The sequence below is a fragment of the Quercus lobata genome, chromosome 12, assembly GCF_001633185.2.
Source record: "Quercus lobata isolate SW786 chromosome 12, ValleyOak3.0 Primary Assembly, whole genome shotgun sequence".
Classification (NCBI taxonomy): domain Eukaryota; kingdom Viridiplantae; phylum Streptophyta; class Magnoliopsida; order Fagales; family Fagaceae; genus Quercus; species Quercus lobata.
Genome location: NC_044915.1, coordinates 29,053,924 through 29,080,703, shown reverse-complemented (window position 1 = coordinate 29,080,703; position 26,780 = coordinate 29,053,924). Strand labels below are relative to the sequence as shown.

At 35.1% G+C, this 26,780-nt stretch overlaps 2 protein-coding genes across 2 annotated transcripts; one reads left to right on the top strand and one right to left on the bottom strand.

Annotated features, from left to right (window-relative positions):
• Positions 1-675: 675 nt before the first annotated feature.
• Positions 676-3,756, top strand: LOC115972454 (transcription initiation factor TFIID subunit 13-like). Its single transcript, XM_031092746.1, has 6 exons — positions 676-786; positions 1,340-1,442; positions 1,536-1,573; positions 2,572-2,631; positions 2,721-2,795; positions 3,335-3,756. Exons 2-6 carry the CDS (start codon positions 1,340-1,342, stop codon positions 3,461-3,463), a joined length of 405 nt encoding a protein of 134 aa, XP_030948606.1. The 5' UTR covers positions 676-786; the 3' UTR covers positions 3,464-3,756.
• Positions 3,757-18,070: 14,314 nt separating this feature from the next.
• LOC115971933 (dnaJ protein ERDJ3B) lies at positions 18,071-22,990 on the bottom strand. Its single transcript, XM_031092039.1, has 10 exons — positions 22,602-22,990; positions 22,358-22,506; positions 22,129-22,258; positions 21,073-21,184; positions 20,502-20,618; positions 20,218-20,304; positions 19,732-19,791; positions 19,575-19,652; positions 18,644-18,715; positions 18,071-18,534 (listed from the first exon to the last, which is right to left on the bottom strand). Exons 1-10 carry the CDS (start codon positions 22,673-22,675, stop codon positions 18,376-18,378), a joined length of 1,038 nt encoding a protein of 345 aa, XP_030947899.1. The 5' UTR covers positions 22,676-22,990; the 3' UTR covers positions 18,071-18,375.
• Between the last annotated feature and the right edge of the window lie 3,790 nt (positions 22,991-26,780).

Below are 26,780 nucleotides of genomic sequence, written 5' to 3'. Positions count from 1 at the left end.
TAAATAGAGGATATCCCCTCTCATTTTCAACCCAAAGTTTTCAAGAAGCCCAAACTCTAGAGAAATTCAGCCTCAAGAATCTTTGAAGAACTTGAAAAACATTCAAAGAACTTGAAGAAGTTCGATCCATCTTCCAACCAAAGTGAAGAAAATTTCGCGTTCGAGTGAAGACCATAAAGAAGACAGAATCAGAGAAAAAAAAAAGTGAAACAGAGATTGTACTCAGTACTTTATTAATACAAAAATATATTTGTGACACATTTTCCAATTTGTTTGATTTTTAAACTTTGTGAAAAATTTGTGTTTACAACCACTTTTTATTTTAAATTTAAAATTTCAAACTTTAAGCCCACAAACAAATAACTTTTTTTTTAAATCACCTATAGAAATATTTTAAAAATGAAGATACTATCTTTATTCCACTTTTAAATGGACGGAGTTTGTATTCAATGACACTAGCTATTGAACATGTTGCAATGTAGATACATGTTCAAAAACTGGACTCATGTCCGTATCATGACAGATTCAGTGACGACAAGCCAGACCCTTTTTAAACATTATAAAGCTAAAAAAAAAAAAAAAAGTATCATGGCACGCACCAAGCACGTGTATTGAAGCTAGTTTTTAGATAGAGTTCTTTCTCATAATTTTTAGATAAAAAGTTAAAAGTGACACTTGTAATTTTTAGCCTAAATTATTTTCCCCCGATTTCTCTCTCATTAGTAATTTCGTTCTCACGCGGACTGCGAACACAGCTCTTTACTTTTCTCTGCCGTCCTCACAAAGGTGATTTCTTTTCATCTTCACCACTTTTTTTTTTTTTTAATAGAGTAAATTAGGAAATAGACTTTCCTACCCAGCAACTAAAATTCATTTTAAGTTTTCTGTTTTTTAATTTTCGATTCTGTTTTGGGTTTTGTGTGTGTTTGTTTTAGGAAGGAACTAAGGTAGTTTGAGAACTGGGAAGACTTGTTTGGAAGCTAAGAAAATAGAGGAAAAAAAAATTAAGTTTTCAATTTTTTTGATTTTTTAAGTTATTGTTTTCAGAAAGAAAAAAAAAATGAAAAACTTAAAAAGCCAACTAAGTTACACAGTATCAGCTTGATTTTTTTGCATAGGGTTAAAACTCTAATAAAGAATTATAAAATAATTGTATTATATGGACTAACTCACTAACTCCATTCCTGAATGAAACTTTGCTTGATAATTGGTGATTTAAAAGCATATGAAATTTCTATGAAGTAGTATATTTCATGTCAATCACTTAAAATTATTAATAAATAAAATAAAATTATTGTGCTTAATTGTAGATTATAATGATATTTGATTGTTGTGACAGATGAACACTAATTCTGCAGCACCCTCTTCGAAATCGAGGGCTGGGTCATCGCAGTCCTCAGAAACTTCATTTAAGCGCAAACGTGGAGTCTTTCAGAAAGAGTGTGAGTATTCAAAAAATGGGTTTGCTTTGTTAGGTTTATTGCACAGTTTTATTTTATTACCTTATTATTATTATTCTTTTTTGGGTTTTACAGTGCAGCATATGATGTATGGTTTTGGAGATGATCCTAATGTAAGTTGTGCTGTTTAATTGTATATGTTTTGTGCTTTTGGACTATAACAACACTGGTAATCTGGCTGCTGCTGCGATTTTTTGAATGTGATGTGGGTGGAATAATTTATTTAAGATTTTGGGTTTGGGAATGCACTCTTGGATTTGGTTACAAATTCAAATGTTTTATATGTGAAGATGCCTACATCATGATGGAAGTGCCATATTTGTCATTAGCAGTGGTGATTGTTGTAAACTGGTCTTAGGCATATTATATTAATTCTCAAGTTAAGAAAACGAACTTGATTTACATTAGCTCAAATTATGATCAGTTTATCCATTTGTGTAAACCCAGTACTTTTCAAAACGTCTTATAACTTACCCCACAGAAGCATCTCGGAGGTTGATTTTAATTGCTACGGTTACATTTTTCACTAGGATATTGATATGCTTAGAGTTGGCCTTTTGATTTTGGGAAGCAGACTCCCACGACAAATGGCAAGAATCATGATAATATATATTAATACCATAGTTGAAATTATATAAGGGAAGATAAAGAAACTGGCTTTTACATTTTTTGGAGGTTTACATATGTGATTGAAAGCAAAATCTGCATGATTCACCACATTTTGTACCTGTAGCAAAGCTTTTAGCAGTGTCTTGTGCGTTATTGGGTCCACAACGAGCTAAAACCACTAGACGAGGCCAATGCAAACTCATCTGCATTAGGCTTTATATGCAATTGCATCTACCTCATTCCTGCACCACTTGATTATTGAAGGTGTTCTGCTATTGTTATCTATGCCTCATTGAACAAAAAGGTTCCCTACCTTTTCCTGTTTTAGGTGCCAACCTCTTCTTGTTTTTACTAACTGCAATAAATAAAATAAACAAAAAGTCTAATGTATTGCGTGCAATATTATTGAAATGAAATTCTTTGATCACAAAGAATGAAAAGTGTGATGATTTATAGTATTCAATTTATACGTGGTTTTGTATATTTTTTATTGCATTATCAGCCGCTTCCAGAAAGTGTGGCACTTGTGGAGGACATTGTTGTGGAGTACATCACAGATTTGGTAAGTACTTCTTTTGGTACTCCCTATTTACTCTTAAGTATGATGACACTCATGGTAGGTTTATGTCAACATCTTTAACGTTTCTGCAGGTGCATAAAGCCCAAGATATTGGATCAAAGAGGGGAAAGATATCAGTTGAAGATTTCCTGTATCTGATACGCAAGGTTCCTCAATTAGTAACCATTTTCACCAAAAAAACTTCATTCCTCTGACCTAGAAGCTACTTTAAAAAAATATAAATCACTAACCTCGAAGTTCTTTATGGCTACCTTTGTTTTCAAGGCATAGTATCTTGCAAGCTCACTTTACTATCATTTTTATAGTACAACACACTTTTCACATTGTGTGCCTCGGCTAATAGCACCCATACACTTCAGAATCTTATTTCCTTTTGTGTGTTTAGAAAGAACCTACACGACAACACTTTTACTCTCCTTTTTCCATTTTAGTACTATTTAAGGAGAAAAGCTTTAGTTAACTTCATCCTCCACCCCATTTATCTCTTTTCTTTAGCTAGAAATTAAAATGGCATTTGGTGAAAATTCTCAACGATATCCTCTGACTTTGTTTTCTGAACCTTTTTTTTTGCCTTTTCTTTATAGATGCGGGATATACACTGCTGCAACATTTTCTTGCTCTATATTTGTTTTTTATTGGTTAGTAAATGGTAAACAAATGCCAATGTTGCACTTTGATCCTGCAGGATTTGCCAAAACTTAACCGCTGTACAGAGTTGCTGTCTATGAACGAGGAGCTGAAACAAGCAAGAAAGGTTTTTGAGTCAGATGAAGAGAAGCTGAGGAAGGTTTTTGAGGCAGATGAAGAAAACTAGCGTAGATACTAGATAGAGTAGCATGCCAGTGTTTCAATCAGCTAACGTTTGTTGTTACTTTTGTATTGAGGCATATATATGTATATTTTGGGCTAGCACTGATGCATGCTTCTTTTTTTTTTTTTCCTTGCTAGAACTGATGCATACCTGTTGTAACTTTGTGGTGGTGTAAATAAGAAACTGTTGTTAAGACCCTTCTAATGCAGTTAGGCTAAGCAGATACCATTGAACAATTGTCTTGTTTCCAACTGCACTGTGTAATGAGGACAATTTCTGACAGGATTTGTTGTTTCCTTGTCTCTATACTCCATTACATCGACAGAACTAGTATTTTTCCTTTTTGTCTTAAGTTTTCTCAATGCCTCTATCAAAATTTAGTAAAGTAAAATATTTTCAGGTGATTGATGTGACATGTAAAAGTTTTTAAACACAAACCACCAAAACCTATGGCTTTTAGTGGAGGGCAAATAAGTAATTTTATTGGTAGGTTTAGATTAGAACTAGCATTAGTTTGCCATTTAAAATTTGTTGTGAATGTAACATTACTCAAAAGAAAAAGGTGTGCAATGATTAATGACTTCCAGCATTTGTATCTATATTTGCAAAAGATAACCAAATTTAATAAATATGAAATATTTATCAGTGAATTTAATACTTTTCAATTTCTATTGTAGTTCTCCTTAAACATGGGAGAAACTAGACCGCCAACGAGGAAAAAATATTATCCAGGTGGCTTCAAAATGATTACAGCTAAGGGTGAGTTTGGTTCAGCTTTTTGAAAAAGTGCATAATGAAAAAGTGGAGTTTTGTAAAAGTGCATAATGAAAAAGTGGAGTTTCAAAAAGCTGAGTGTTTAGTAAAAACTGTTAAAAAGTGCATAATGAAAAAGCTGAGTGTTTGGCTAGCACTTATAAAAGTGGTTTTTTGAGGGGTAAATGACCAAAAAGGACAATGTATATATAAGGGAATTTATTTCATACTTTTTTTTTTTATGTGAGTTTGTTTCATACTTAAATCAATTACTTCATCATACTTAAATTAATTTTTCTCTTTCTAAAAAAATTATTTTTTTCTTACCAATATTAGCTAATAATAACCTACCACTTAAAATTTATTGTGAAAGTATTGTAAAAATATTGTGATAAAAATTGATACTAATTTTAATTTGAACGTACTATTAAAATTATTTTTTTCTCTTTCTAAAAAAATTATTTTTTCTCACAAGTGTTAGCTAATGATAACCTACTACTTAATATTTATTGTGATAATATTTCCTTCTTTTTCATTTTTTTTCTCCTCCACTCACTTACCGCATTTTCTTCTTTTTTTTCTTTTTTTTTTCCCTCTTTTTTTCCAGTCCACACACGTACCCACTATTTTCCTTTATTTCCTTCTTTCCTTTCTTTTTCCATATCACTTCTCCAAGTTCCAGAACGTCCCAGAGAGCTCTCCTTCTTCCTCTTTTTTTTTTTTTTTTTTTTTCTTAGCTCTTTGTCTGCATGATTCTTTCCCTCTATCCCATCAAAACACACAAACTTAAAGGTCACACACACCACACCATTTGATTCTCATCAAACGAAGATAGAGGGGAAATCCAAAAGGGAGGAATGGGTCAGATCGGTGCTTGATCTCTGCCTTCACCGCTGCCTGTCTTCCTCTCCACCGTTGCTTGATCTCTTCCCCACTGCCAACGACATGCGGCGGAAATGGGTCAGCTCGTTTTTTTTTTTTTTTTGGTTATGATTTCATTATTGGGTTCCTTTGTAAAATTGTGTAAAATTGGTTTGATTTTGTTGATTTTGTGTTTGGATTATCAAATGTTGAAATGGGTTGTGGTGGTAGACCGGTGATTGTTGGGTGGTGCTCTGTTTGTATTTGGTTGATACTTTCTTGACCGGTGTTGGTCTGTAACAGAGGAGCGGAGAAGAGAAAAGGGCAAAGTTTATTGGTGATGGGTATTTCGGTATTTTCAATATTGCAACGGTAATAATACAAAACGCGCAGAGTGCGTTTTCATTTATGGACCCTCAAGGGTCCATAAGCCATTCCGCGTTTTCCCTCAGTTTTTTCTAAAAGTTCAAAACGTAACTTTTATAAAAAAGTTGCGTTTTGAGCTTACCAAACGCAAAACTGGGTTGAGCTTTTTTGAAAAAGCACTTTTTGGGCTTCAAATGCTGAACCAAACGGGCACTAAAACACCTTAGAAAAATACTACTTAAATGAAGAGAGAGAGAGAGTTAAAAAAAGAAAAGGAGAAACCTCAGGGTTCGTTGAATTCTCTATAAGAACATCCTCATGTTACAATAGGTACATTTTTGAAGGTGATCTATTATTCCAAAATATTATCCATTACTTACACTAGGGTAGAAAGAAAGAGTGATAGTTTTTTGGATCTCTTTGAAAGAATGAAAACTTTAAATTCACCTTTAGAAAAAAAAAAAGATTTTGGATCTCATCATAGATCACCGTTAACAAAAACCATGACAGATAATTGGCATAATGAAAGGAATAGTGCAATAGAAAACTGGCATATAAATAATAGTAGAAAAAATGATAGAGAACTAAAAACAACCGAAAGACCTATAGCTATAACATATAAAGACAATAAAAAAGACTTTGAGAAAGAAGATTTGAAGACACTAGAGGCAACTCTGACTGAAAAGAAAGAAAGTAGTGCTATGGAAATAAAAACAATAAAAGCATGACATAGAAAGACAAAAGAGTAATAATAAGAAAGATGGCCTAATAATGTAAAGAGCAACACGTATAGAAGATAAAGGAAAGAATGCTATGGAAATAAAATAAAAGAAGAGGCTAGACATAATTGAGGAAGACACAGTAAAAGGAATGATAAAAAAAGGCATAGTAAAAGAGATATTAGAAAAAATTAAAAGACAAAATGATATAGAAAATCTACGTAAGAAGTTACAATAGAAAGAGACATAGAAAAAGAAAGACACATGTCAAGAAAAGAGATAGAAAAGGAAAGACATAATAGTTTAGAAAAAGTAGTCAACAAAGAAGAGAAAGATAATAGTTCCAAAAAAAGAAATAGTTTAAAGGAAGAAATTGATGAAAGACTAAAATCTATAGAAAGATCCATGACACATACCCAAGATAATGATTTAGTAGAATTAATTAAAAAGATAGAAATTTTAAATTTACCCTTAGAGAAAAAAGAGATAGAAAGAGATGTAGCAGTTTTAGATATTATTGAGATATCAGATAATGAGAAAAATGACAGACATATTAGAAATACTATTTGTCATAAATGTAAAGAATATGGACATACTAAAAAATAACGTGACAGACATAATAAAATTATTAAACAAATCAGTAAATTAGATTTTGAGAAAGACATAATAAATGAATTGATGGAAATATTTAATGTTAATCAAAAAGAGATAGATCAAGTTAAGAAAAAGACAGAATTAAGATCAACTAACCCACTCAAAGTCAATAAAAGAAAAAGGAAACAAAAAGACATAATAGTGAAATTGATAGACAACCTACCTAGTCACCTAAAAGATAAAAAAGACTATTTACTAAAATTGAAAGATTCTATAGACATACCTATTGCTTGTATTAAGTGTAGAAAATATAGACACCATGTTACGGAATGTGGAAAAGAAGAAAAAGTTAAGAAAGAGAAAGAAAAAGATAAGAAAGAAAAGACAAAGAAAAAGAAACAAGATGGAGAAGATATAAAACCAGTAACTCTACAAGATTTAATGACAGAAGCAAAAATAGTAAAACAAGAAATTAAAGAAGATAATTCGACAAATATGGATGAACAAAAAATTGTAGAAATAATAATTTTGAAAGAATTGTCTAAACCCATGATAGACCCCCCCCCTATTAGAAAAAGATGTTCACAATAGACAGAGTTTGTTGAATTTAATTGACAGAGTAATTTTTCAAAAATGGCATACGAAAATCACTTTAGTAATTAATCACGAGTTTTCTTTGACAGAAATTGCTTGGCGAAAAACACATTTTGGTCCCTACATTTTCAGCCGATTTCCGTTTTAGTCCCTAAGTTTTTTTTTTACCGCTTTTAGTCCCTCTCCTGAAAAACGCTTCTATTTTAATCCTTGCCGTTACATCAGAAACGGATATTGCAGACGTGGCAAACGACAAAATTAAATAATAATAAACTAATATCCACGTGGCCTAAATTAATAATAAAAAATATTTTTTAATGCCACATCAGCATCTAAATTAAAAAAATTAATTTATTAATTTTAATTAAATAAAAAAATTAAAAACAGAATTAAAAACTAAAAATCTTATGAATTGAGATCTAAGTGTGCCTTGAACAAGAACAACAAGAACACAAACCTAGATCCAAGAACACAAACCCAGAAATTATTTTAAAAAAAAAATCTAACCAAAGCCAGAAATTCCGATCTCAAAGCCAACCCACAACCACCAAAATAAAACCCACAACAACTCAGGCCAAGAAAATCAACCCACAGCCACAAACCCAAAAAAAAAAAAAAAAATGTCAACAGCTCAAATCTAAACCAAAAGACAGCAAAAAATAATAATAAAAGACAAGAAAAACAATTTCTTAGGAGCTGATGGATATTGTTAGCAAATTTGGGTTTGTGGATATTGTTATGGATTTTTGTTGTTTTTTTATTTTTCTTTGTCTTGGCTGGTTTCGGTTGAAAAAGAGAGAGCAAATCTGGGTTCGTGAGAGAGAAAGTGTGAAGGGAAAAATGGGTAGGGGGGTTAGAGTGCTGGGTTGAGCGGCGGCGGTGGTGGAGCAACAGCAGTTGCCGCCCCCGCCCGTGTCGGCGAGGAAGCTGGCGGCGACGCTTTGGGAGATGAATGAGATTCCGTCACCGATTCCGAGCATCAGAGAGAGATCCGACGAGCAGCGGATGAGAAAGAAGGAAGCGATCAGAGGTAGAGAGAGAATCGCTCGGTCCATGCACTCCAGCTTTCTGCCGCCGCATTTGTCCGATCCGTCTCACAGTCCCGTTTTTGAGGTTCGCGATCTTCTTCTCCTGTAGATTCTTTTGCTTCTTTTTTGAAAATATTTTTTTTCTGGTTTTGGTTAGTTTTTTTTTTTTTTTTTTTTTAAATAATTTCTGGGTTTGTGTTCTTGGATCTGGGTTTGTGTTCTTGTTGTTCTTGTTCAAGGCACACTTAGATCTCAATTCATAAGATTTTTAGTTTTTAATTCTGTTTTAATTTTTTTATTTAGTTAAAATTAATAAATTAATTTTTTTAATTTAGATGCTGATGTGGCATTAAAAAATATTTTTTATTATTAATTTAGGTCACGTGGACATTAGTTTATTATTATTTAACTTTGCCATTTGCCACGTCTGCAATATCCGTTTCTGATGTAACAGCAGGGACTAAAATGGAAGCGTTTTTCAAGAGAGGGACTAAAAGCGGTAAAAAAAAACTTAGGGACTAAAATGGAAATCGGCTGAAAATGTAGGGACCAAAATGTGTTTTTCGCCAAATTGCTTTAATAGACTCAGGCGCTGACATGAATTGTATACAAGAAAGACTAATACCTTTCAAGTATTATGAAAAATCATCTCAAAGATTAACTCAGGCTAATGGAGAAAAACTCATAATTAATTACAAAATACCTGATGTTCACATATGCAACAATGGAATATGTTTTGAAACTATTTTTGTTTTAATTAAAGACCTTTCTTTTAAAATTATTTTAGGAAATCCCTTTATGGCCTTACTTTATCCCTTCTTAACAACAGACGAAGGAATTAAAACTAATCTGTTCGGAAAAGACATACTTTTTAAATCCATTTTACCACCGATCTCGAAAGAAATCTATTCATTAGATAATACTTCTATAATAAAAGAAATTGATAGAGAAATAATTTACAGGAAAAACAAACATTTATAATCATTAAAGTCATAAATAATATATGAAAGAATTGCTGATCAATTGACAGATCCCATATTAAATCATAAAATAAAAGTATTCAAACAATAGATTGAGACAAAAATCTGTTCTAATCTCCCTACTGCTTTTTGGCATAGGCACTGACATATAGTACAATTATCTTATGAAAAAAACTTTAATGAAAAACAGATACTGTGGGGGGTAAAAGACCATTAGGACCATGTCGATGTCTATATTGGACCAAAGGCCTAGCCTAAGGGAAAAATCCCTCCCTGGTCGAGAGGAGGAAAAGCCCTTCCTCGGCCATGGGAGAGCCTTCCTCGGCACCTGTGCCGAGGATGGAGGAGGTAACCTGCCACCAGTAGTGACACTCCCTATCATCCCACGGAGCGGGAAAAGTACTAAAGCAGAAAAGGACAACAAGAGTGTTTAAAGGAAAGGCTGCCATTATTGCATTCAGTGCCTTGTGCCTGACACGGCCATACTCCTCTGTCCTTACAACCACTCCCAACAACTGGAGGGAGGGGCTGATGGGACAAGTACTTACCCTAGGGACCCCATTCAGAAGGAAGAAAACTACTATAAAAGGGGAGTAAAGAGAAGCAGAGGAGGCGGGGCGAAGACCCCCCAACACACAAGAGGGACCAGAAATGGCTCCCGGAACTATACCAAGGACCAATTCTCCCAGATGAACTCAGTCCATCTCATCCTGTCGAGTAAAACACCATGACAACTGTTGTCCATACACCAAAGCCTAGCTCTTTGGCCCACTCTCTACAAATTCATTGTACCGGGCTCGCTGGTCTAAAGTCCCACGCATCCTGGGCCGGATCAAAAAAATCGAACCCTACAATTGGCGCCGTCTGTGGGGAGAGCTTGCGCATTGGCCAATATGACGATTAGTCACGGTCAAGCTCCTATCAACAAGAATCCCTTGAGAGGATCATTTTGGCAGTGGTGCAGGCTGCGCGAAAGCCCTCCATCATTTCCAGGAACACACCGCCATTATCATGGCTCAGCCTCCGTTTTGGGTCACGCTTCGAAGTGCTCACTACGAGGGGAGGACCGCTAAACAGCGCAGTTCAAGGGGCTTCGGACGTCAGATATGCACCCCCATGCACTTGTCAAGGGGCTAACTCTTGAGACCCCTAATATTCCGATTCGTTGAGTTCCCTACAATAGAGAAGCCGAGGGTTAAACCGGAATCTTTTGAAGTGCTAGACAGAACCAAGGTCTTGCATGGTCCTCGAATTCAAACCTATGGGGAAACTAAACACTCTAATAACCAAGTGCTAGACAGAACTAAGATCTTGTATGATCCTCGGACTCAAACCTATGGGGAAACTAGACACTCTAACGGCCAAGTGCTAGACAGAACCAAGGTCTTGCATGGTCCTCGGACTCAAACCTATGGGGAAACTAGACACTCTAACGGCTAAGTGCTAGACAGAACTAAGGTCTTGCATGGTCCTCGAACTCAAACCTATGGGGAAACTAGACACTCTAACGGCCAAGTGCTAGACAAAACCAAGGTCTTGCATGGTTCTAGGACTCAAACCTATGGGGAAACTAGACACTCCAAAAGCCCAAGTGCTAGACAGAACCAAGGTCTTGCATGGTCCTCGGACTCAAACCTATGGGGAAACTAGACACTCTGACGGCCAAGTGCTAGATAGAACCAAGGTCTTGCATGGTCCTCGGACTCAAACCTATGGGGAAACTAGATACTCCAAGAGCCCAAGTGCTAGACAGAACCAAGGTCTTGCATGGTCCTCGGACTCAAACCTATGGAGAAACTAGCAACTTCAAGAAAGACCTAAGTCTTAGGCGGAATGGAGGTCTTGTATGGTCCTCGGCCCCCCGGCCTTATGGGAACTAACACACAATAGTGCCTTTCTAAGTGTTTAGACCAGGTATAGTCATGCCTCGGTCCTCGGACCAGACACCTAAAACAAGTTAAAACTACGAATATCATCGGAAACACGGAAAAGAACCCTAGTACCCAGCGGCCCTCTCAGACAGCCTATTTTAGATTACACGTCCTCAAGTAGTCACCTCGTTCGCAATACAAAACGTGTGGCTATTATCCTAGTTAGTCCTGTATAGTTAACCTATTTAAACTCGGCATTGTTGTGTCCGTGGGTTTCGATAAGCTTAAAGTAGCAACTCTTTACCGACAAGAGCATCGGTTCCAAGTACGGTTCGAAAGAAAAGACACTAGCACATCCATTCACAAAATAATTATTGCAGAAAAGAAAAGATACATAAAATGCGATAAAATTATCTTTTATTAGATAAAGAGATAGTACAATGTACATAAAAGGGGTTAGACAAGCCTATGTCATAAGCTAACTAAAAAAAAAAGGGGGGAATACACGGGAACGATAGATCCTTCAATTTTGCTCTAGCAATGACTAAGCAAGCCTGAGTGGCACCAGTGATGAAAGAGAAGAAGAAGCAGAGGCACCTGGTCCACAACCTTGCTCTAGCAGTGACTAGGCAAGCCTGGATGGCACCAGTGATGGAAGAAAGGAAGAAGCGGGGATGTCAAATCCCCATACCTGCTCTAGCAGTAATCGAGCAAGCATCGTTCTAGCAGCAATCGAGCAAGCACGGATGGTACTGGCGATGGGAAGTCCAAGCCCTCACGTGCATAACACACGGCACCGGATGGAAGTCCCAGTGCTGTCGCACCAAAAATCTGATGCGACCTCCACTTGCTTCGGATTTTGGCTAAAGGAAGAAGAGGCTCCTTTCTTACCTTATTGAGGAGAAGAAATGTCTTGAGCCTTTGTCTCCCTTGCCCCGATCGGGCCATTCTGAATCTCGAAGATACCCAAGGCTTTTAAAGAGGGTGTGGTTCCTCCACCCTCACCCCAACCTTGACCATTCCACCTCCTAAAGTTCAGTCACACTGGTAATGGGGATTTTGGGAACAATTGGAGAGTTAGGAATCTGAAAAGCTCAAAGGGTCTGCAAATAAAGGGAATGACCTCCCACCGTGCTTCTTATATAGGAGGCAAACCTGGTGGCAATCAATTCACCCAAATCTCCAAAAAGGAATTACGGGCGAAATAAATCTCGCTCAATTTCCAAAGTAATCTTCAACCATTGAATTTATGTCACCTCGTGAAGGGACCCTCATTAAAGCACGCCTCATATACCGAAGAGACAGGGACGCGGCTTGGATAGATTAAAAGAATGTCTCACAGTTGGAAACGCGCCTTAGGCAAACGAAGAGGCTTTGGCCTTTAGTGGGGGGCCTGACGTGGCAAGCCGAGACGGAGGCCCGATGTCACCAAAACCCTCCTCTTCGCCCGAGAAGCCGGACAGCAGGATTTTGAGGGGCTATTGTGGGGGGTAAAAGACCATTAGAACCATGTCGATGTCTATATTGGACCAAAAGCCTAGCCCATGGGAAAAATCCCTCCTCGGTCGTGAGGAGGAAAAGCCCTTCCTTGGCCATGGGAAAAGCTCTCCTCGACACAGTGCAGCCGAGGATGGAGGAGGTAACCTGCCACCGGTAGTGACACTCCCTATCATCCCACAAAGCGGGAAAAGTACTAAAGCAGAAAAGGACAACGAGAGTGTTTAAAGGAAAGGCTGCAATTATTGCATTCAGTGCCCTGTGCCTGACACGACCATACTCCTCTGTCCTTACAACCACTCCCAACAATTAGAGGGAGGAGCTGATGGGACAAGTACCTACCCTAAGGACCCCATTCAGAAGGAAGAAAACTAATATAAAAGGGGAGTAAAGAGAAGCAGATGAGGCGGGGCGAAGACCCCCCAACACACAAGAGGGACCAGAAAGGACTCCCGGAACTGTATCAAGGACCAATTCTCCCAGACGAACTCAGTCCATCTCATCCTGTCAAGTAAAACACCATGACAACTGTTGTCCATACACCAAAACCTAGCTCTTTGGCCCACTCTTTACAAATTCATTGTACCGGTCTCGCTGGTCTAAAGTCCCACGCATCCTAGGCCAGATCAGAAAAATCGGACCCTACAGATACCTACTAAAACTAGACCTATACAAATGAACAATGAATTATTAGAACACTGTAAAAAAGAAATTGAAGATCTTTTAATTAAAGGTTTAATCGGAAAAAGCAAGTCTCCTTGGAGCTGTGCTGCTTTTTATGTTAATAAACAGGTAGAATTGGAACGAGGAGTTCCAAGATTAGTTATAAATTATAAACCTTTAAATAAAGCATTACAATGGATAAGATATCATATTCCCAATAAGAAAGATTTACTTGACAGACTTCATGAAACAACCATATTTTCCAAATTTGATATGAAAAGTGAATTTTGGCAGATATAGATAGATGAGAAAGACAGATATAAAACTGCCTTTATAGTTCCTTTTGGTTATTATGAGTGGAATGTCATGCCTTTTGGTTTAAAAAATGCACCTAGTGAATTTCAAAACATAATGAAGGATATATTTACACCTTTTACAGATTTTTCAATTGTTTATATAGATGATGTCTTAATTTTTCTAAATCAATCGGTGACCATTGGAAACATTTAGATATATTTCTCAAAGTCATTAAACATAATGGATTAGTTGTCTCAGCCACTAAGATAAATTTATTTCAAGATAAAATCCAATTTTTAGGTCATAATATTTATAAGGGAACCTTGAGCCTAATTGACAGAGCCATTCAATTTGCAGATAAATTCCCAGATGAAATAAAAGATAAAAACTAGTTACAGAGATTTCTTGGCAGCCTAAATTATGTTTCGGATTACTTTCAAGGATTAAGAAAGATATGCAAACCCTTGTATAAAAGGCTAGAAAAGAATCCTCCTCCATGGACAGACAAACATACTATGATAATCAGACAGATAAAAAAAAAAATGTTAAGCAACTCCTTTGTATTGTTATTCCTTCCCCCAATACTTTTAAAATTGTTGAGATAGATGCTTCTGACAGAGGTTATGGTGGAATTCTAAAACAAGTAGCAAAAAATGATGCCAAAGAACAGATTGTTAGATTTCATTCTGGCTCTTGGTCAGCTACCCAGCAAAATTACAGCACTATTAAGAAATAAATTTTATCTATTATATTATGTGTTTCAAAATTTCAAAATCATCTTTATAATCAAAAGTTTTTAATTCGAGTTGATTGTAAAAGTGCTAAAGAAGTTTTACGGAAAGATGTTCAAAATCTTTGTTTCCAAACAGAGTTTTGCTAGATGGCAGGCTATTTTAAGTGTTTTTAACTTTGATATTGAATATATTAAAGCAGAAACTAATTCGATTCCTGATTTGCTAACCCCTAAATTCCTACAGGGAAGATGAGTTCCCCTGCAGATAAGAGCAACTCCCCAAAACCCAAAACCAGACAATCTTATGCTGCTTCTCCGATTCCCCCTAGCAGATTTCTCCCTTGTCCCTCTTTCACTTCACCTACTTTCTCTTTGAACAGACCTCAAGAAAGATCCCCATTAACATGTAGCCCAAACCCCTTTGAACCCCTTTCCCCAAGCCCCACTCCAACAACCAAACAGACATATGCCTCGCCATCAACTCCCTTAACTCCTCCCTTAAAAAAACCATTTAGCGTAGTTGCATCTTCTTTTCCCCCTTTAGCCTTTCCCTCTAACCAAACAAAGTACAGATCATCTACCTTTCAAGAAGCCCAAGCCCCAAAAGAAGACCACAGTATTGAACTCCCAAAAGATTCCTAGAATTTTATTCTATGGATTGAACTAGAATACCAACACATGACAAATACCCTCTCCCTAGTCAGACAGCTCATACCCCCAAGATGGAAACACCCTAAGACAGAAACTTTAAAGAACCAGAAGTTTTATGAGTTTATTTTAGTTGATATAGACTTAATCCTAGTAACACATATGCCTTGCTCCCAAAACCCAAACAGAATTGGCTACTCTAAAGTAGTCATAAAATAGATCCTCACCTCCACCCAATAGAAAGCACAACCTTGGATCACTAAGAACTTTTCCCAACTCTTTAACCCTCAATTTTATAATCATTATGATTATATAGAAGCTTGGAATAGGTTCCTTCTACTCCAAAATAATATTTACAAACATACTTGGTTTTTCCGTTTTGATATGTATAGAAAGAAAGACATAATGATACCAAGATGGTTCATTGACTGGTGGAATTCCTATGGTCCTGAAGCTATGATTCTCCCTCCTGATCTCTTAAAAGCCTATGAAACTTTCAAAAAAGAACCAGACATACCGCATCTTAAGAATTTCCCACATCTTTTGCAATTCTTTTACAGGTTTCCAGATCTCCCATGGATCATTAGATGGGAATACAAGATAGAAAGACATCCCAGTATCCTTTCCCCATGCTTACCAGAAAATTAAAATTAAAATGGTGGAATAAGTTTAGTTTTGATCATATTTGTCAAGAATTACAGAAAAAGACCTCTTCCTCCCCGACAGAAACTTCTAATTTCCTTCTAGAAAAAAGTCAAGTCCAGTGCCAACTTGCCTCCATCTCAGACAGAAGATAGCTTAAGAAACAACTACTTGAAGCTGCATCACAAATTTTGGATGATGAAGATGACACAATAATGGAATCCTCCTCCCCAAACTACAGGACTCACTCAAAAGCATTTCAAGACTCTCAAGATCCTTATGACATATGACAAACAAAATAGGACGACAGATCAATAGCTCACTCTCTTCAAAGATAATTATGATAGATAACTATTCACCAAGAATGAGTCAATAACTTTCAGACAGACCACCCAGACAGATTCAGAAAATTAGACAGATATTTTTGACAGATCACTATTCATCTGCACACGTGAATAGTGCTCTAACAGATTCCCAGATAGATTCATCAGAAGTGACTTTATGAAAAGACTATTATTCATCAATAGTATTTTACAAGTTTCCATCGAAAAATTAACTTGAGTTAACTTTACTAACTCAAGTTACTTTTGAAGACTTACCATGGTTCATTTCATCTATAAAAGGACAGACTCCGAAGACAGAAGATAGGGTCCAATTTCAAGGTCCAAAAACTTACGGTTCAAAATTAAAATTCAATTCTCAAGTCCAAATTCTAGAAAGAAGATAGCCCTCTCTCCCTTAGAAGGACTCTTGTAATCCTTCCTCTCTTGTAATTCTGTAACCCTTTCCTTCGGACAGAATCTTGTAACTTTTCAGTTTCAAAGATGGATTTTACTTTGTAATCTTGTAACTCTTCAGATAGAGTTTTATTTTCAAAACTTGTATCAAAGACAGACGTTTTCAGTTTTAATCAAAGACAGAAGTTTTTATTCAAGTAAGATTTTACTAGTTTCTGTTTTCATATTCTATATTCTATTTTAACTTATTTTGAATATATCTATTTTGCTGTTTTCTTCTTTATCATCTATTTTATCATGGTAAGTCTTCAAAAGTAACTTGAGTTAGTAAAGGGTTACAGGATTACAAGAGATGAAGAATTACAAGAGTCTTTCTAAGGGAGAGAGGGCTATCTTCTTTCTGGAATTTTATAGATAGAATGAATCATGGTAAGTCTTTAAAAGTAACCTGAGTTAGTAAAGTTAACTCAAGTTAATCTGTCGATGGAAACTTGTAGAATATTACTATTGATGAGCAGTAGTCTGTTTGGGAATCTATCAGGTCTCTTTTCACGCATGCTAGAGAACAGTAGTATCTTATGAACATCTGTCTATATCTGTCTGGAAGCTATTCACGTGTTAGTGAATAGTGATAATAATCTGTCGTAGGTGAATAGTAATCTGTCGCAGTTGTAATATATATATATATATATATATATTTTTTTTTTTTTTTTCTGGATCTATCTGATATTAGCTATAGTAGCTATTTTGTCTTTATGTCTATTAGTCAGGCCTTTCTTATTTTTTTGCCTTTTCTTTATAGATGCGGGATATCCACTGCTGCAACATTTTATTGCTCTATATTTGTTTTTTATTGGTTAGTAAATAGTAAACAAATGCCAATGTTGCACTTTGATCCTGCAGGATTTGCCAAAACTTAACCGCTGTACAGAGTTGCTGTCTATGAACGAGGAGCTGAAACAAGCAAGAAAGGTTTTTGAGTCAGATGAAGAGAAGCTGAGGAAGGTTTTTGAGGCAGATGAAGAAAACTAGCGTAGATACTAGATAGAGTAGTATGCCAGTGTTTCAATCATCTAACATTTGTGGTTACTTTTGTATTGAGGCATATATATGTATATTTTGGGCTAGCACTGATGCATGCTTTTTTTTTTTTCCTTGCTAGAACTGATGCATACCTGTTGTAACTTTGTGGTGGTGTAAATATTAAACTGTTGTTGAGACCCTTCTAATGCATTTAGGCTAAGCAGATACCATTGAACAATTGTCTTGTTTCCAACTGCACTGTGTAATGAAGACAATTTCTGACAGGATTTGTTGTTTCCTTGTCTCTATACTCCATTACATTGACAGAACTAGTATTTTTTCCTTTTTATCTTAAGTTTTCTCAATGTCTCTATCAAAATTTAGTAAAGTAAAATATTTTCAAGTGATTGATGTGACATGTAAAAGTTTTTAAACACAAACCAACAAAACTTATGGCTTTTAGTGGAGGGCAAATAAGTAATTTTAGTAGTAAGTTTAGATTAAAACTAACATTAGTTTGCCATCTAAAATTTGTTGTGAATGTAATATTACTCAAAAGAAAAAGGTGTATAATGATTAATGACTCCCAGCATTTGCATCTATATTTGCAAAAGAGAACCAAATTTAATGAATATGAAATATTTATCAGTAAATTTAATACTCTTCAATTTCTATTGTAGTTCTCCTTAAACATGGGAGAAACTAGACCGCCAATGAGGAAAAAATATTATCCAAGTGGCTTCAAAATGATTACAGCTAAAACACCTTAGAAAAATACTACTTAAATGAAGAGAGAGAAAGTTAAAAAAAGAAAAGGAGAAACCTCAGGGTTCGTTGAATTCTCTATAAGAATCCTCATGTTACAATGGGCACAATTTCGAACCCAAACAAAAACATTTCACCTATACCCTAACCAAGAACTGCCTTAATCTGTGTTTTCTGGTCCTCTGTTAGAGAGGTTGGGAATAGAACCTCAAATTGGACATAAAGATCCCCTTTCTTTGTGCTAAAATGCAATGGCATCCCCTCCCCTTTGAACTTTCTCACTTCCTTTGGCTTAGTAATTCCCTGTGAAGTAAAGACAGTGATGTCAGTTAAGTTTCTCCTAATAATTTCTTTCACCCAGTCAGCCACCGATCTTAGTGATACAAAACAAAGCTAGAGGATATTTCCTTACCTTTGTGCCAATGTCCACCAAACGGTCATCAAGATGTTTGATTGTCTTCTCAAAACCAACCAAAGCTTGAACCTGGAGAGGGTTCAGAAAATCAACACCACATGAAAACAAGCACTTTGGTTTCAAGAGGATAAAGTTGAAGAGAGGATGAAAATTGAAATGCATATACAAATGTCTGATATTTGCTCAGAATAGCTATAAACCTCATCCGTCTGGGAAGAGAGAAATGAATGGAATGGATTGAAAGACATTTTTTAAGAATATTGCATCAATTCTCTCCTTTTTGGAAGTTTAAAAGGAAGAAATGGAATGACTGCGAGAGAAAACTAAAAAAAAAAAAAATTCCCTGTTCTTTCCTCCGTTTATAAACTCCCAATCACTCTAGAAAAAAATACACCATGTTCCATTTTTTTTATTTTTTTGAATTATCCATTCCATTCTTTTAAAAAATTCCCAAACATATTGTAAAAGGCAAAAACATTCCTAGAACTCATATCAGAGTTCCTCTAAAATCTACTTGCATCATTTGTGTTCTCTTGGCTCAGTAAGCCCAACAGAACATCTCCCCCCCCCCCCCCCCCCCCCCCCCCCCTTTTTTTTTTGCTTCCTTTCATCTATGGTCCAACACTCCTATCTGAAATATTATCTTTTGTTCTTGAGATCTTTTTATGATTGAACAGTGGCTACTACTACTCTTTTTTGAATTTGTTTTTCTTTGTCTTGAGCTTTAGATGCTAGTTTTTGCTTTTTGGGTATTTCTCTTCCATAACTACCACTTGTGTCCCTTATGCTGCTCTTTTAATTATCATATATCAAGAAAAAGCTCAAACCTTAACATGTTGATCCAACTTCAACCACGAGTATTAAGAGCAAAATGAACCCATAACTAGAGCTATTAATATGCACAGAGCTTAAATTAAGTGCTCATTACCAGTGTAATAGTGATAGTAGCGTGCAAGTCATTGCCTTCCCGTCTGAACCGATCATGGGGTGCTGTGCGGATACGAAACTGCCCAAAACGTGGTGTTTATTGTCAGTAGATAGTAGATCCTGAAGACCAATCACTAAACCAATGTTAAAGAACTAACCTTTAAATCTCCAGCTTCTCCATCTATTATAGGCTCACCATCTTCATAAAATACAACCTCCTGTGAAAAGCATATAATTATTTTTCTGAAAATCAAGAAATATTACATTTACAAATATTTCCCATTGAGTGCACCCTTATACAGCAAATATTCTCTACTCCAGATGGCAATTGAGTTCCCCACACACCCCCCCCCCCCTACCCCACCCCACCCCAGTTTCCCTTTTCTTTTTGAAATAAAGAAGAACCTTTACATCACTACAGTACTGAAACACCTTGATAGGTTAAAGGGCAAAGGCACCCTGCTTTTGACTGATTCTTTCAATTCAAACATAATGATGTGAAACATGTCCACAATCACAAAAATATGGGATTCAGTCTTTGGCAAGATAAAGGCATATACATGAAAACAAGAACAGGATAAGTATAACACTGTTATGTCACAAACAAAGAAAACAATATCCACTATGAAATATAAAAAGCTTACTTGCCCATCCTGCATCCCTTTCTCAATATCAACAGTGACGAAGTATCCCTCCCGTTCATATTTGACATTTGGACACTGTTCACAGACCTGAAAGGGCATGTGAAACATGTAATAAAATAGGAATAGCATCCAAGAGATATTGGTTAACAAAGAGGTGGAAATGGAATAAAATAGCACAACTGATCATGCCACTGCAGTGTATGGACTATAATTTGAAGCTACACAAAGGCATCCACCACCACCATAAAAGAAAAAGAAAAAAGGGCATCAATGGCATTATATACCTGCTCGGTCATCTGTTGGAACATCCCTGGACCAATCTGCTTGTGATAAACCTCATTTCTACAGTTACAGCGTCTCTTGCCCGGGGCAGGCTTTAAAATGTTTTTCTCTCTCCAAACCTGATAATCCCACGCAAAGGTCACATAAAGAAGAAAGCAATCATCTAATCAATTAAAATATCATTATTGGGTTGTACTGTTGATAGAAGCTTGTACGAAGACTCAGAACACATGCATGTTATTCTATTTTCTCCATCAGCTAGCAGATATGAAATTAGACAAAAAAATATAGGTACTAAACTACAGCTCAGCAGAAAAATGAAGTACTTGATTATTGGGGCAGACTATAGTTCAATTATTTCCATTTTAATTTTCTCAGATAGGACAGGAATGGAAAGTAATTAGTACTTCAATGATTTTCATTTAGAATTTCTTGGGACTAATATGCATGCTGCTTTGTGCTAGTCTTTCCTGCTATTTCTGGAAATATTGCACATGTTACATAAGGTTTCCTTTTCTTTAAAAAAAGAAAGGCAAGCATGTCCTCAAATTACATGTCTAGACATGATCTTACCTTCACTGAACCTCCCAGGTACAGATCTTCCAAACTTGCATCAAGTTCAACAATCACATCATCGCCTTTCGCAATTCTCTCTTCCTCTTCCATTTGGCCTCCACCAAAAAACCTAGAAGAAAATTTCAAGTCTTTAGTAAAGAGACAGGCAAATTGTGGACAAAGCCACACAGGCTACAAAAGATAAACAGGATATCACTAAAACAACAAAGAAAAGCAATCTGCTTGCCCAATTCAGATTGTTCACTACACTTGTGCATGTAATTTCAAAACCACAAAAACCCTTTATACATGTGCAATAACAGCTTCCTCATATAAGTTAACAACAAAAATGAAAAATGTAGAAACTCTTGGATCATGTGATGCCAATGGGAATCTAAGAGGGTCATTCTTTCATGTCTATTTATTCTTCCATTTTTTTTTTTATACGTAAGAATACACACCCCCAATGGGTCTCAAACCCACGACCTTGAGAAAGTATATCTTACGACAGACATACCAAGTCAACTGTATAACAAGCCAATTAGTGAATACCATGTGATGTGACTCAATTTTATACTTCTCTAACAGAGTTGGTCCCTCAAGCTTCCCACATGGTACTCACTTCTTGGCTTGTTACATGACCGACTTGGCATATCTTTAAAAAGAGATACATTAATCTCCATGACTGAACTCAGCCTCCACTCCATTTTAACGGAGGAAGTAAGCGCTAGTTGAGTTCATTCATTTCTTAATTTCTTTCATGTGTATTTCTATCAAATACTAGCCAACAATAACCATTGAAGTCACATTTTTTTTTTCAAGCATATTAATACACTACACTACAGCATCAATCTCCTGTCATGATCCTTGTCCACAACTTCATGAATACCATGTTTTGCTTAATTTTTTGAAAATGACACTTTCCAAGTCCTTTGTTTTTATTTTGGGAAATTTTTCATTCTTTAAGGGCAGTCTTCCAATGCAACTACTTTGTACTACAACAATGTAAAAACTCACAAACTCAAAAGCTTTTTATGAATCAAAGATTCAAACAACAAGTTCAATAAGACTTACTGGCTAAAAATGTCTTGCATATTCATTCCACCACCTCTGCCTCCACCACTAGCTGCGTGTTGTTTCAGTCCATCTTCTCCATACCTATCATATATATTCCTCTTCTCGCTATCCGATAATACCTCGTACGCTATTCATTAAATTAATCAACTATAGATTAATTAAAAGCACTAAACAAAAAAACACAATTAGGATCATTAATTAAAAAAATTAAAAAAAAAAAAAGTACCGTTGCTAATGTCGGCAAATCGCTTATTAGCTTCCTCATTGCCTGGGTTCTTGTCCGGGTGGTACTTGAGCGCTAGCTTCCTATACGCCCTCTTGATCTGATCGTCCGATGCGCCACGTGGCACTTGCAGTACATCATAGTAGCTCTTCCTAATCCCCCAAATCAACCGACAAAATCAGATTATTTTCAACGATTGCATATAATTTCACAGTAGTTACTTAAAGAGAAAAAAAGAGAGGATTACCCTGCAATGGCGGAGAGAGCGTAGCACAGAGAGCAGAGGAGGAACAAAAGCTTTGTTGTTCTTCGATGCGCCATAGATAGGGGCCAAACAAAAAATTTTAATTAATGTTTAGGGATTTTTGTGGTTTCAGATCTTTTGGCGAGGAACAATATTGGCTCTGTGTGTGTGTGTGGAATTGGGGACCAAGGAAATGGGAATCGCAGAAGACTCTCTGAAACTCAAAAATCAAAAAACCAAAAAAAAGGGACTGGGGGTTAGTTTAGTAGTGCAACGTGTTCTTGCTAAAACTGGCCAATGAGGGGAGGGCTTAAGGGTGTTTCCGCCAATGAGTTTTGGCCACGTGGCTGATTCCTTTTTTTGTTTGTGGTTTCCTGGAAACTGAATGAAAGAAAGAATGGACGTGGAATTCACGGCACGAATGAAGTCTACGACTGCGAGTCAAGTGGTTTGGAATTTTGAACGTATGGGATGGGGTGGGGAAAGCCCAAACCCAGATTCCGCCCCCTTTGGATTGTTCGGCCCAACATTTTCTATTAAAGGATTTTTTATTTTTTTTTTATTTTTTAAGTTTAGCGACAAAAACGCTACTCAATATCTTTTTATGTTGGGGTTTATGCCCTAAAATCTAATTTATTGGCATGTTATAAACAATTAAGTTGTTTAATTATATGAGATTATTTATGAACTAATGAGTCATTATCATTGTCCTTGAGATGTATTGTATGTGGTTTTTGTGATTTAGTCACAGAATATATAAATTACAAGTTTCTTGTAAACTCAAAATATAGTTTGTAGTTGGTGATGAAATTAGGCATTTCATTTGCGAAGACTATAACACATCAACTAAGATGATTTCTCTTGATCATGGAAATGGAGACTTTTAGTTGAAGTGTTGATGTGTCTTACGAGTTAAGATATATTGAACTAGACCGCTGTGAGATTAATTATTCAATCAACAACTGTCACCTGAATAATTAATCTCATGACTTCTAATTTCATAGACTCTCAATCCTGAGAGGATAGTGAACCCAATCATGAAATATAGGTTACTGTGATATATTAGGAGTGAGATCTAATATTCACGGTCGAAACTTCAGTATGTTAGGTAACTATACGTAGTGTTGAGAGAACACATATTCTTAAGATAGAATTCATAATATCTTTTTATAGAGACACAAAATATTCCCTTGAGATAAGTTTAATGGAAATTGGTTATTCAGGGTGCTCACTTTAGTAAGGAATTACTAAAACTTATATTTATTGAAATTAGATTTCAATAAATGTGAATAACTAAAAGATTAAACCGGGTATTCAATAATAATATAATTGTTTATAAAGTGACAATTTATTATGACTTTGTTCAATATGGATATTTCATGGAGAAGTCAAATGATATCATTAGAGTCTTGGAATATAATTTATTAATAAGGCTTAGAGTGCAATTATATTTATATAGTGGTATTAAATATAATTAATGGTAACTTTGAACTTGTCAAGAGTTGACAGAAAAGCCCAAAACTCATTGGAACTAGAGTCTTATTTGTTCCCTTTGGTCCCATCTCAAGCCACAAATTAAAACCCAATTGAGCAGGCCCAAAAAGCTAACCCAATTAGATAATCAGTTTTTATTTAATAAGAATTATTAAATAAAGTAACTACCAAAGTAGTTAGTATGTACGTATGATGAAAAAGAAAAGAAAACAGTTTTTCTCTACAAGGAGAAGAAGAAGGACTTTCTTTGAGAATCAACGTATAAAAAAACTGATTGAGAGACCACACTTCTTGGACACTGTGTGGAATTGGGATGAAGATTAAAGATATTCTCAAGTCTTGGTTTTGAATTTCACTGCATCAGCGTACGCTTTCTATTCTTTGTTTTAGAATTTAAGGTTACATGTTATCTCTTATGAATGAAGTAGATCCGTGATTGTTGTTTCCGCTGTGTGTTTTGTATGAGATGCAAAACCATATTTTTCAACATTTTATTGGACGTGAATTTTAACAAATCTACCATTAGATAATCCTCTTCTTATATCCTCTATATTTGCAAATTTTTTAGAAAATTAAAAATCAATAGCTATGTTATCAATTAATTATTTAAATTGCAAGTTTTTGTAATTTAAAATTATGCATAAAATATAAGATTAGAAATAATGAGTTGGGTTCAAGTTGTAACTCTAAACAATGTTACACCACTCAATAACTTATTATTAAATTTATATTTTTAAAAATCAACCGTTTGATTACATTATCTTCGTATATTCTCCATGCTTACAAAATTTCAAGATGATTAGAGATCAATAATCATGTCATTAATCAATTATTTAAATTTAAGTTTTTGTAATTTAAAATAATGCATAAAAGATGAGTTTATGGATCAAATGGTTAATTATATCCGTTTGACATGGAAATTGGCATGCATGTTGAAAACATATAGAATATGTAACCCAATAGTTGATTTTTTAAAATATGAATTTAATAATAAGTTATTGGGTAGTATAACATTACTTAGAGTTACACCAAGTGTAACTTGAACCCAACCTATAAATAATATAGTAAATAATATCCGATTGATACAAAATTTGACATGTGTATTAAAAACGTAAAAAACATACAATTCAATGGTTATATTTTTAAAGTATGTAGTAATGTTTATTTTATTAAGTAAAGTTATAACCTTAGACAACAACCAGTTTTAAAGCTAAATTTTATCTTTTTTTTTTTCTTTTTACATTGATAGTGAGTGATATAACATATAAGATACTCTGCTCCACTCTCTTCATCTCATTTTATTATGCCTGATTAGAAAATTTAACTTTTTAATAGAACATCATTTACAATATTTTCATAACAAATCATCTCTGACAGATTGTTACTTGCTATTTTTTGTGAATAAGAAAGTAATTTTAGTGGTGTGTTCGAATTAAAACAAATAACAACTTGTCATTTAGGAATTATTGAAAAAGTATTGTGAAAATGTTATGAACATAGCATTTCTCATAAATTTTCAAAACTTCTCTCCTTAATTTAAAACTTGACGGAAGAGGGATATTGACTTTTAGATTAAAGTGAGGGGTATGTTTATACTTAACTTTTCAAAGAGAAATTCATTTTGAAATATTCCAAAATGGAATAGTGGCAAAGCAATTTGGGACAGTCGCATAGAGGAGTGGGAAGGGGTGGAGAAGGTGGTAATGACCCATAAAGAGGATGGTTTTTATTTTTATATATTGATAATGATAATGTCATAAAGAGAATGGAGGTAGGAAGAGAGTGCAGTCGCAAAACGCAATTTCAGTATAATTTTTTTGTGGAATTGAAAAAGGGTTTTCCATTGATTAGCAAGTTTAATTGCACCAAATATACGATTAATTTTTTTTTTTTTTTTAACTCAAAACAAATGGAATCTTAACAATAGTATATGACTATTGATTGGGTCAAGGGATGAAAATTATGCATAGGTAACTTTTAGAATTACCGCCCAACAATTTGAAGGAATGTCGTTCAAACCATTTCTTATAATTTCTAATGAAGACTGGGCTTCAAATGTATATTAGATTGATAACTTGACAATAGGGGCAAGAAATGTTTGGCCCCGTAGCCTTTGAAAATTGAAGTCTCCAACCCAAAAAACGACAACAATAAAGTAATTTGGTCTCGTTTTGCAATAGGTACAAATTTTGCATTCGGTCCAAGACCCAAATACAACAGAACAGGGCCCTAAAATTCAGGCCTTTCCAGTTTCCACTATTTTAGCTTTGCCAAGCCCATATGAATTGGCTGGCCGCATTGTCAGGGGGAAAAAAAATGACAAATTGCGTTTGCTCTTTTAATTGTGGTGTAGTTGTAATTTTGTTTTGTTTTGTTTTTTTTTTTTTTGATAAATGCAATAAAATCTCAAGTTTCAACCTATGATATCCATTCCATAATGAGACAATAAAGTCATTCCTTTCAAATTTGTGTGAAAATGACATTATTTTAACATTTTTATATTAAAATTTAAATGAAAACATCCATGAGATGCGCCATTATCCTAGTGTTTGATGAGCATCATTATTTTTTTATATATAAAAAAAGGTTTAAATTGCTTCACTTGCTATTTGATTTGGAAGAAGGACCATATTGACTCATTTTAACAAATGAGAAACTAAATTTAAAAATAAACCTTAGTAACTGATT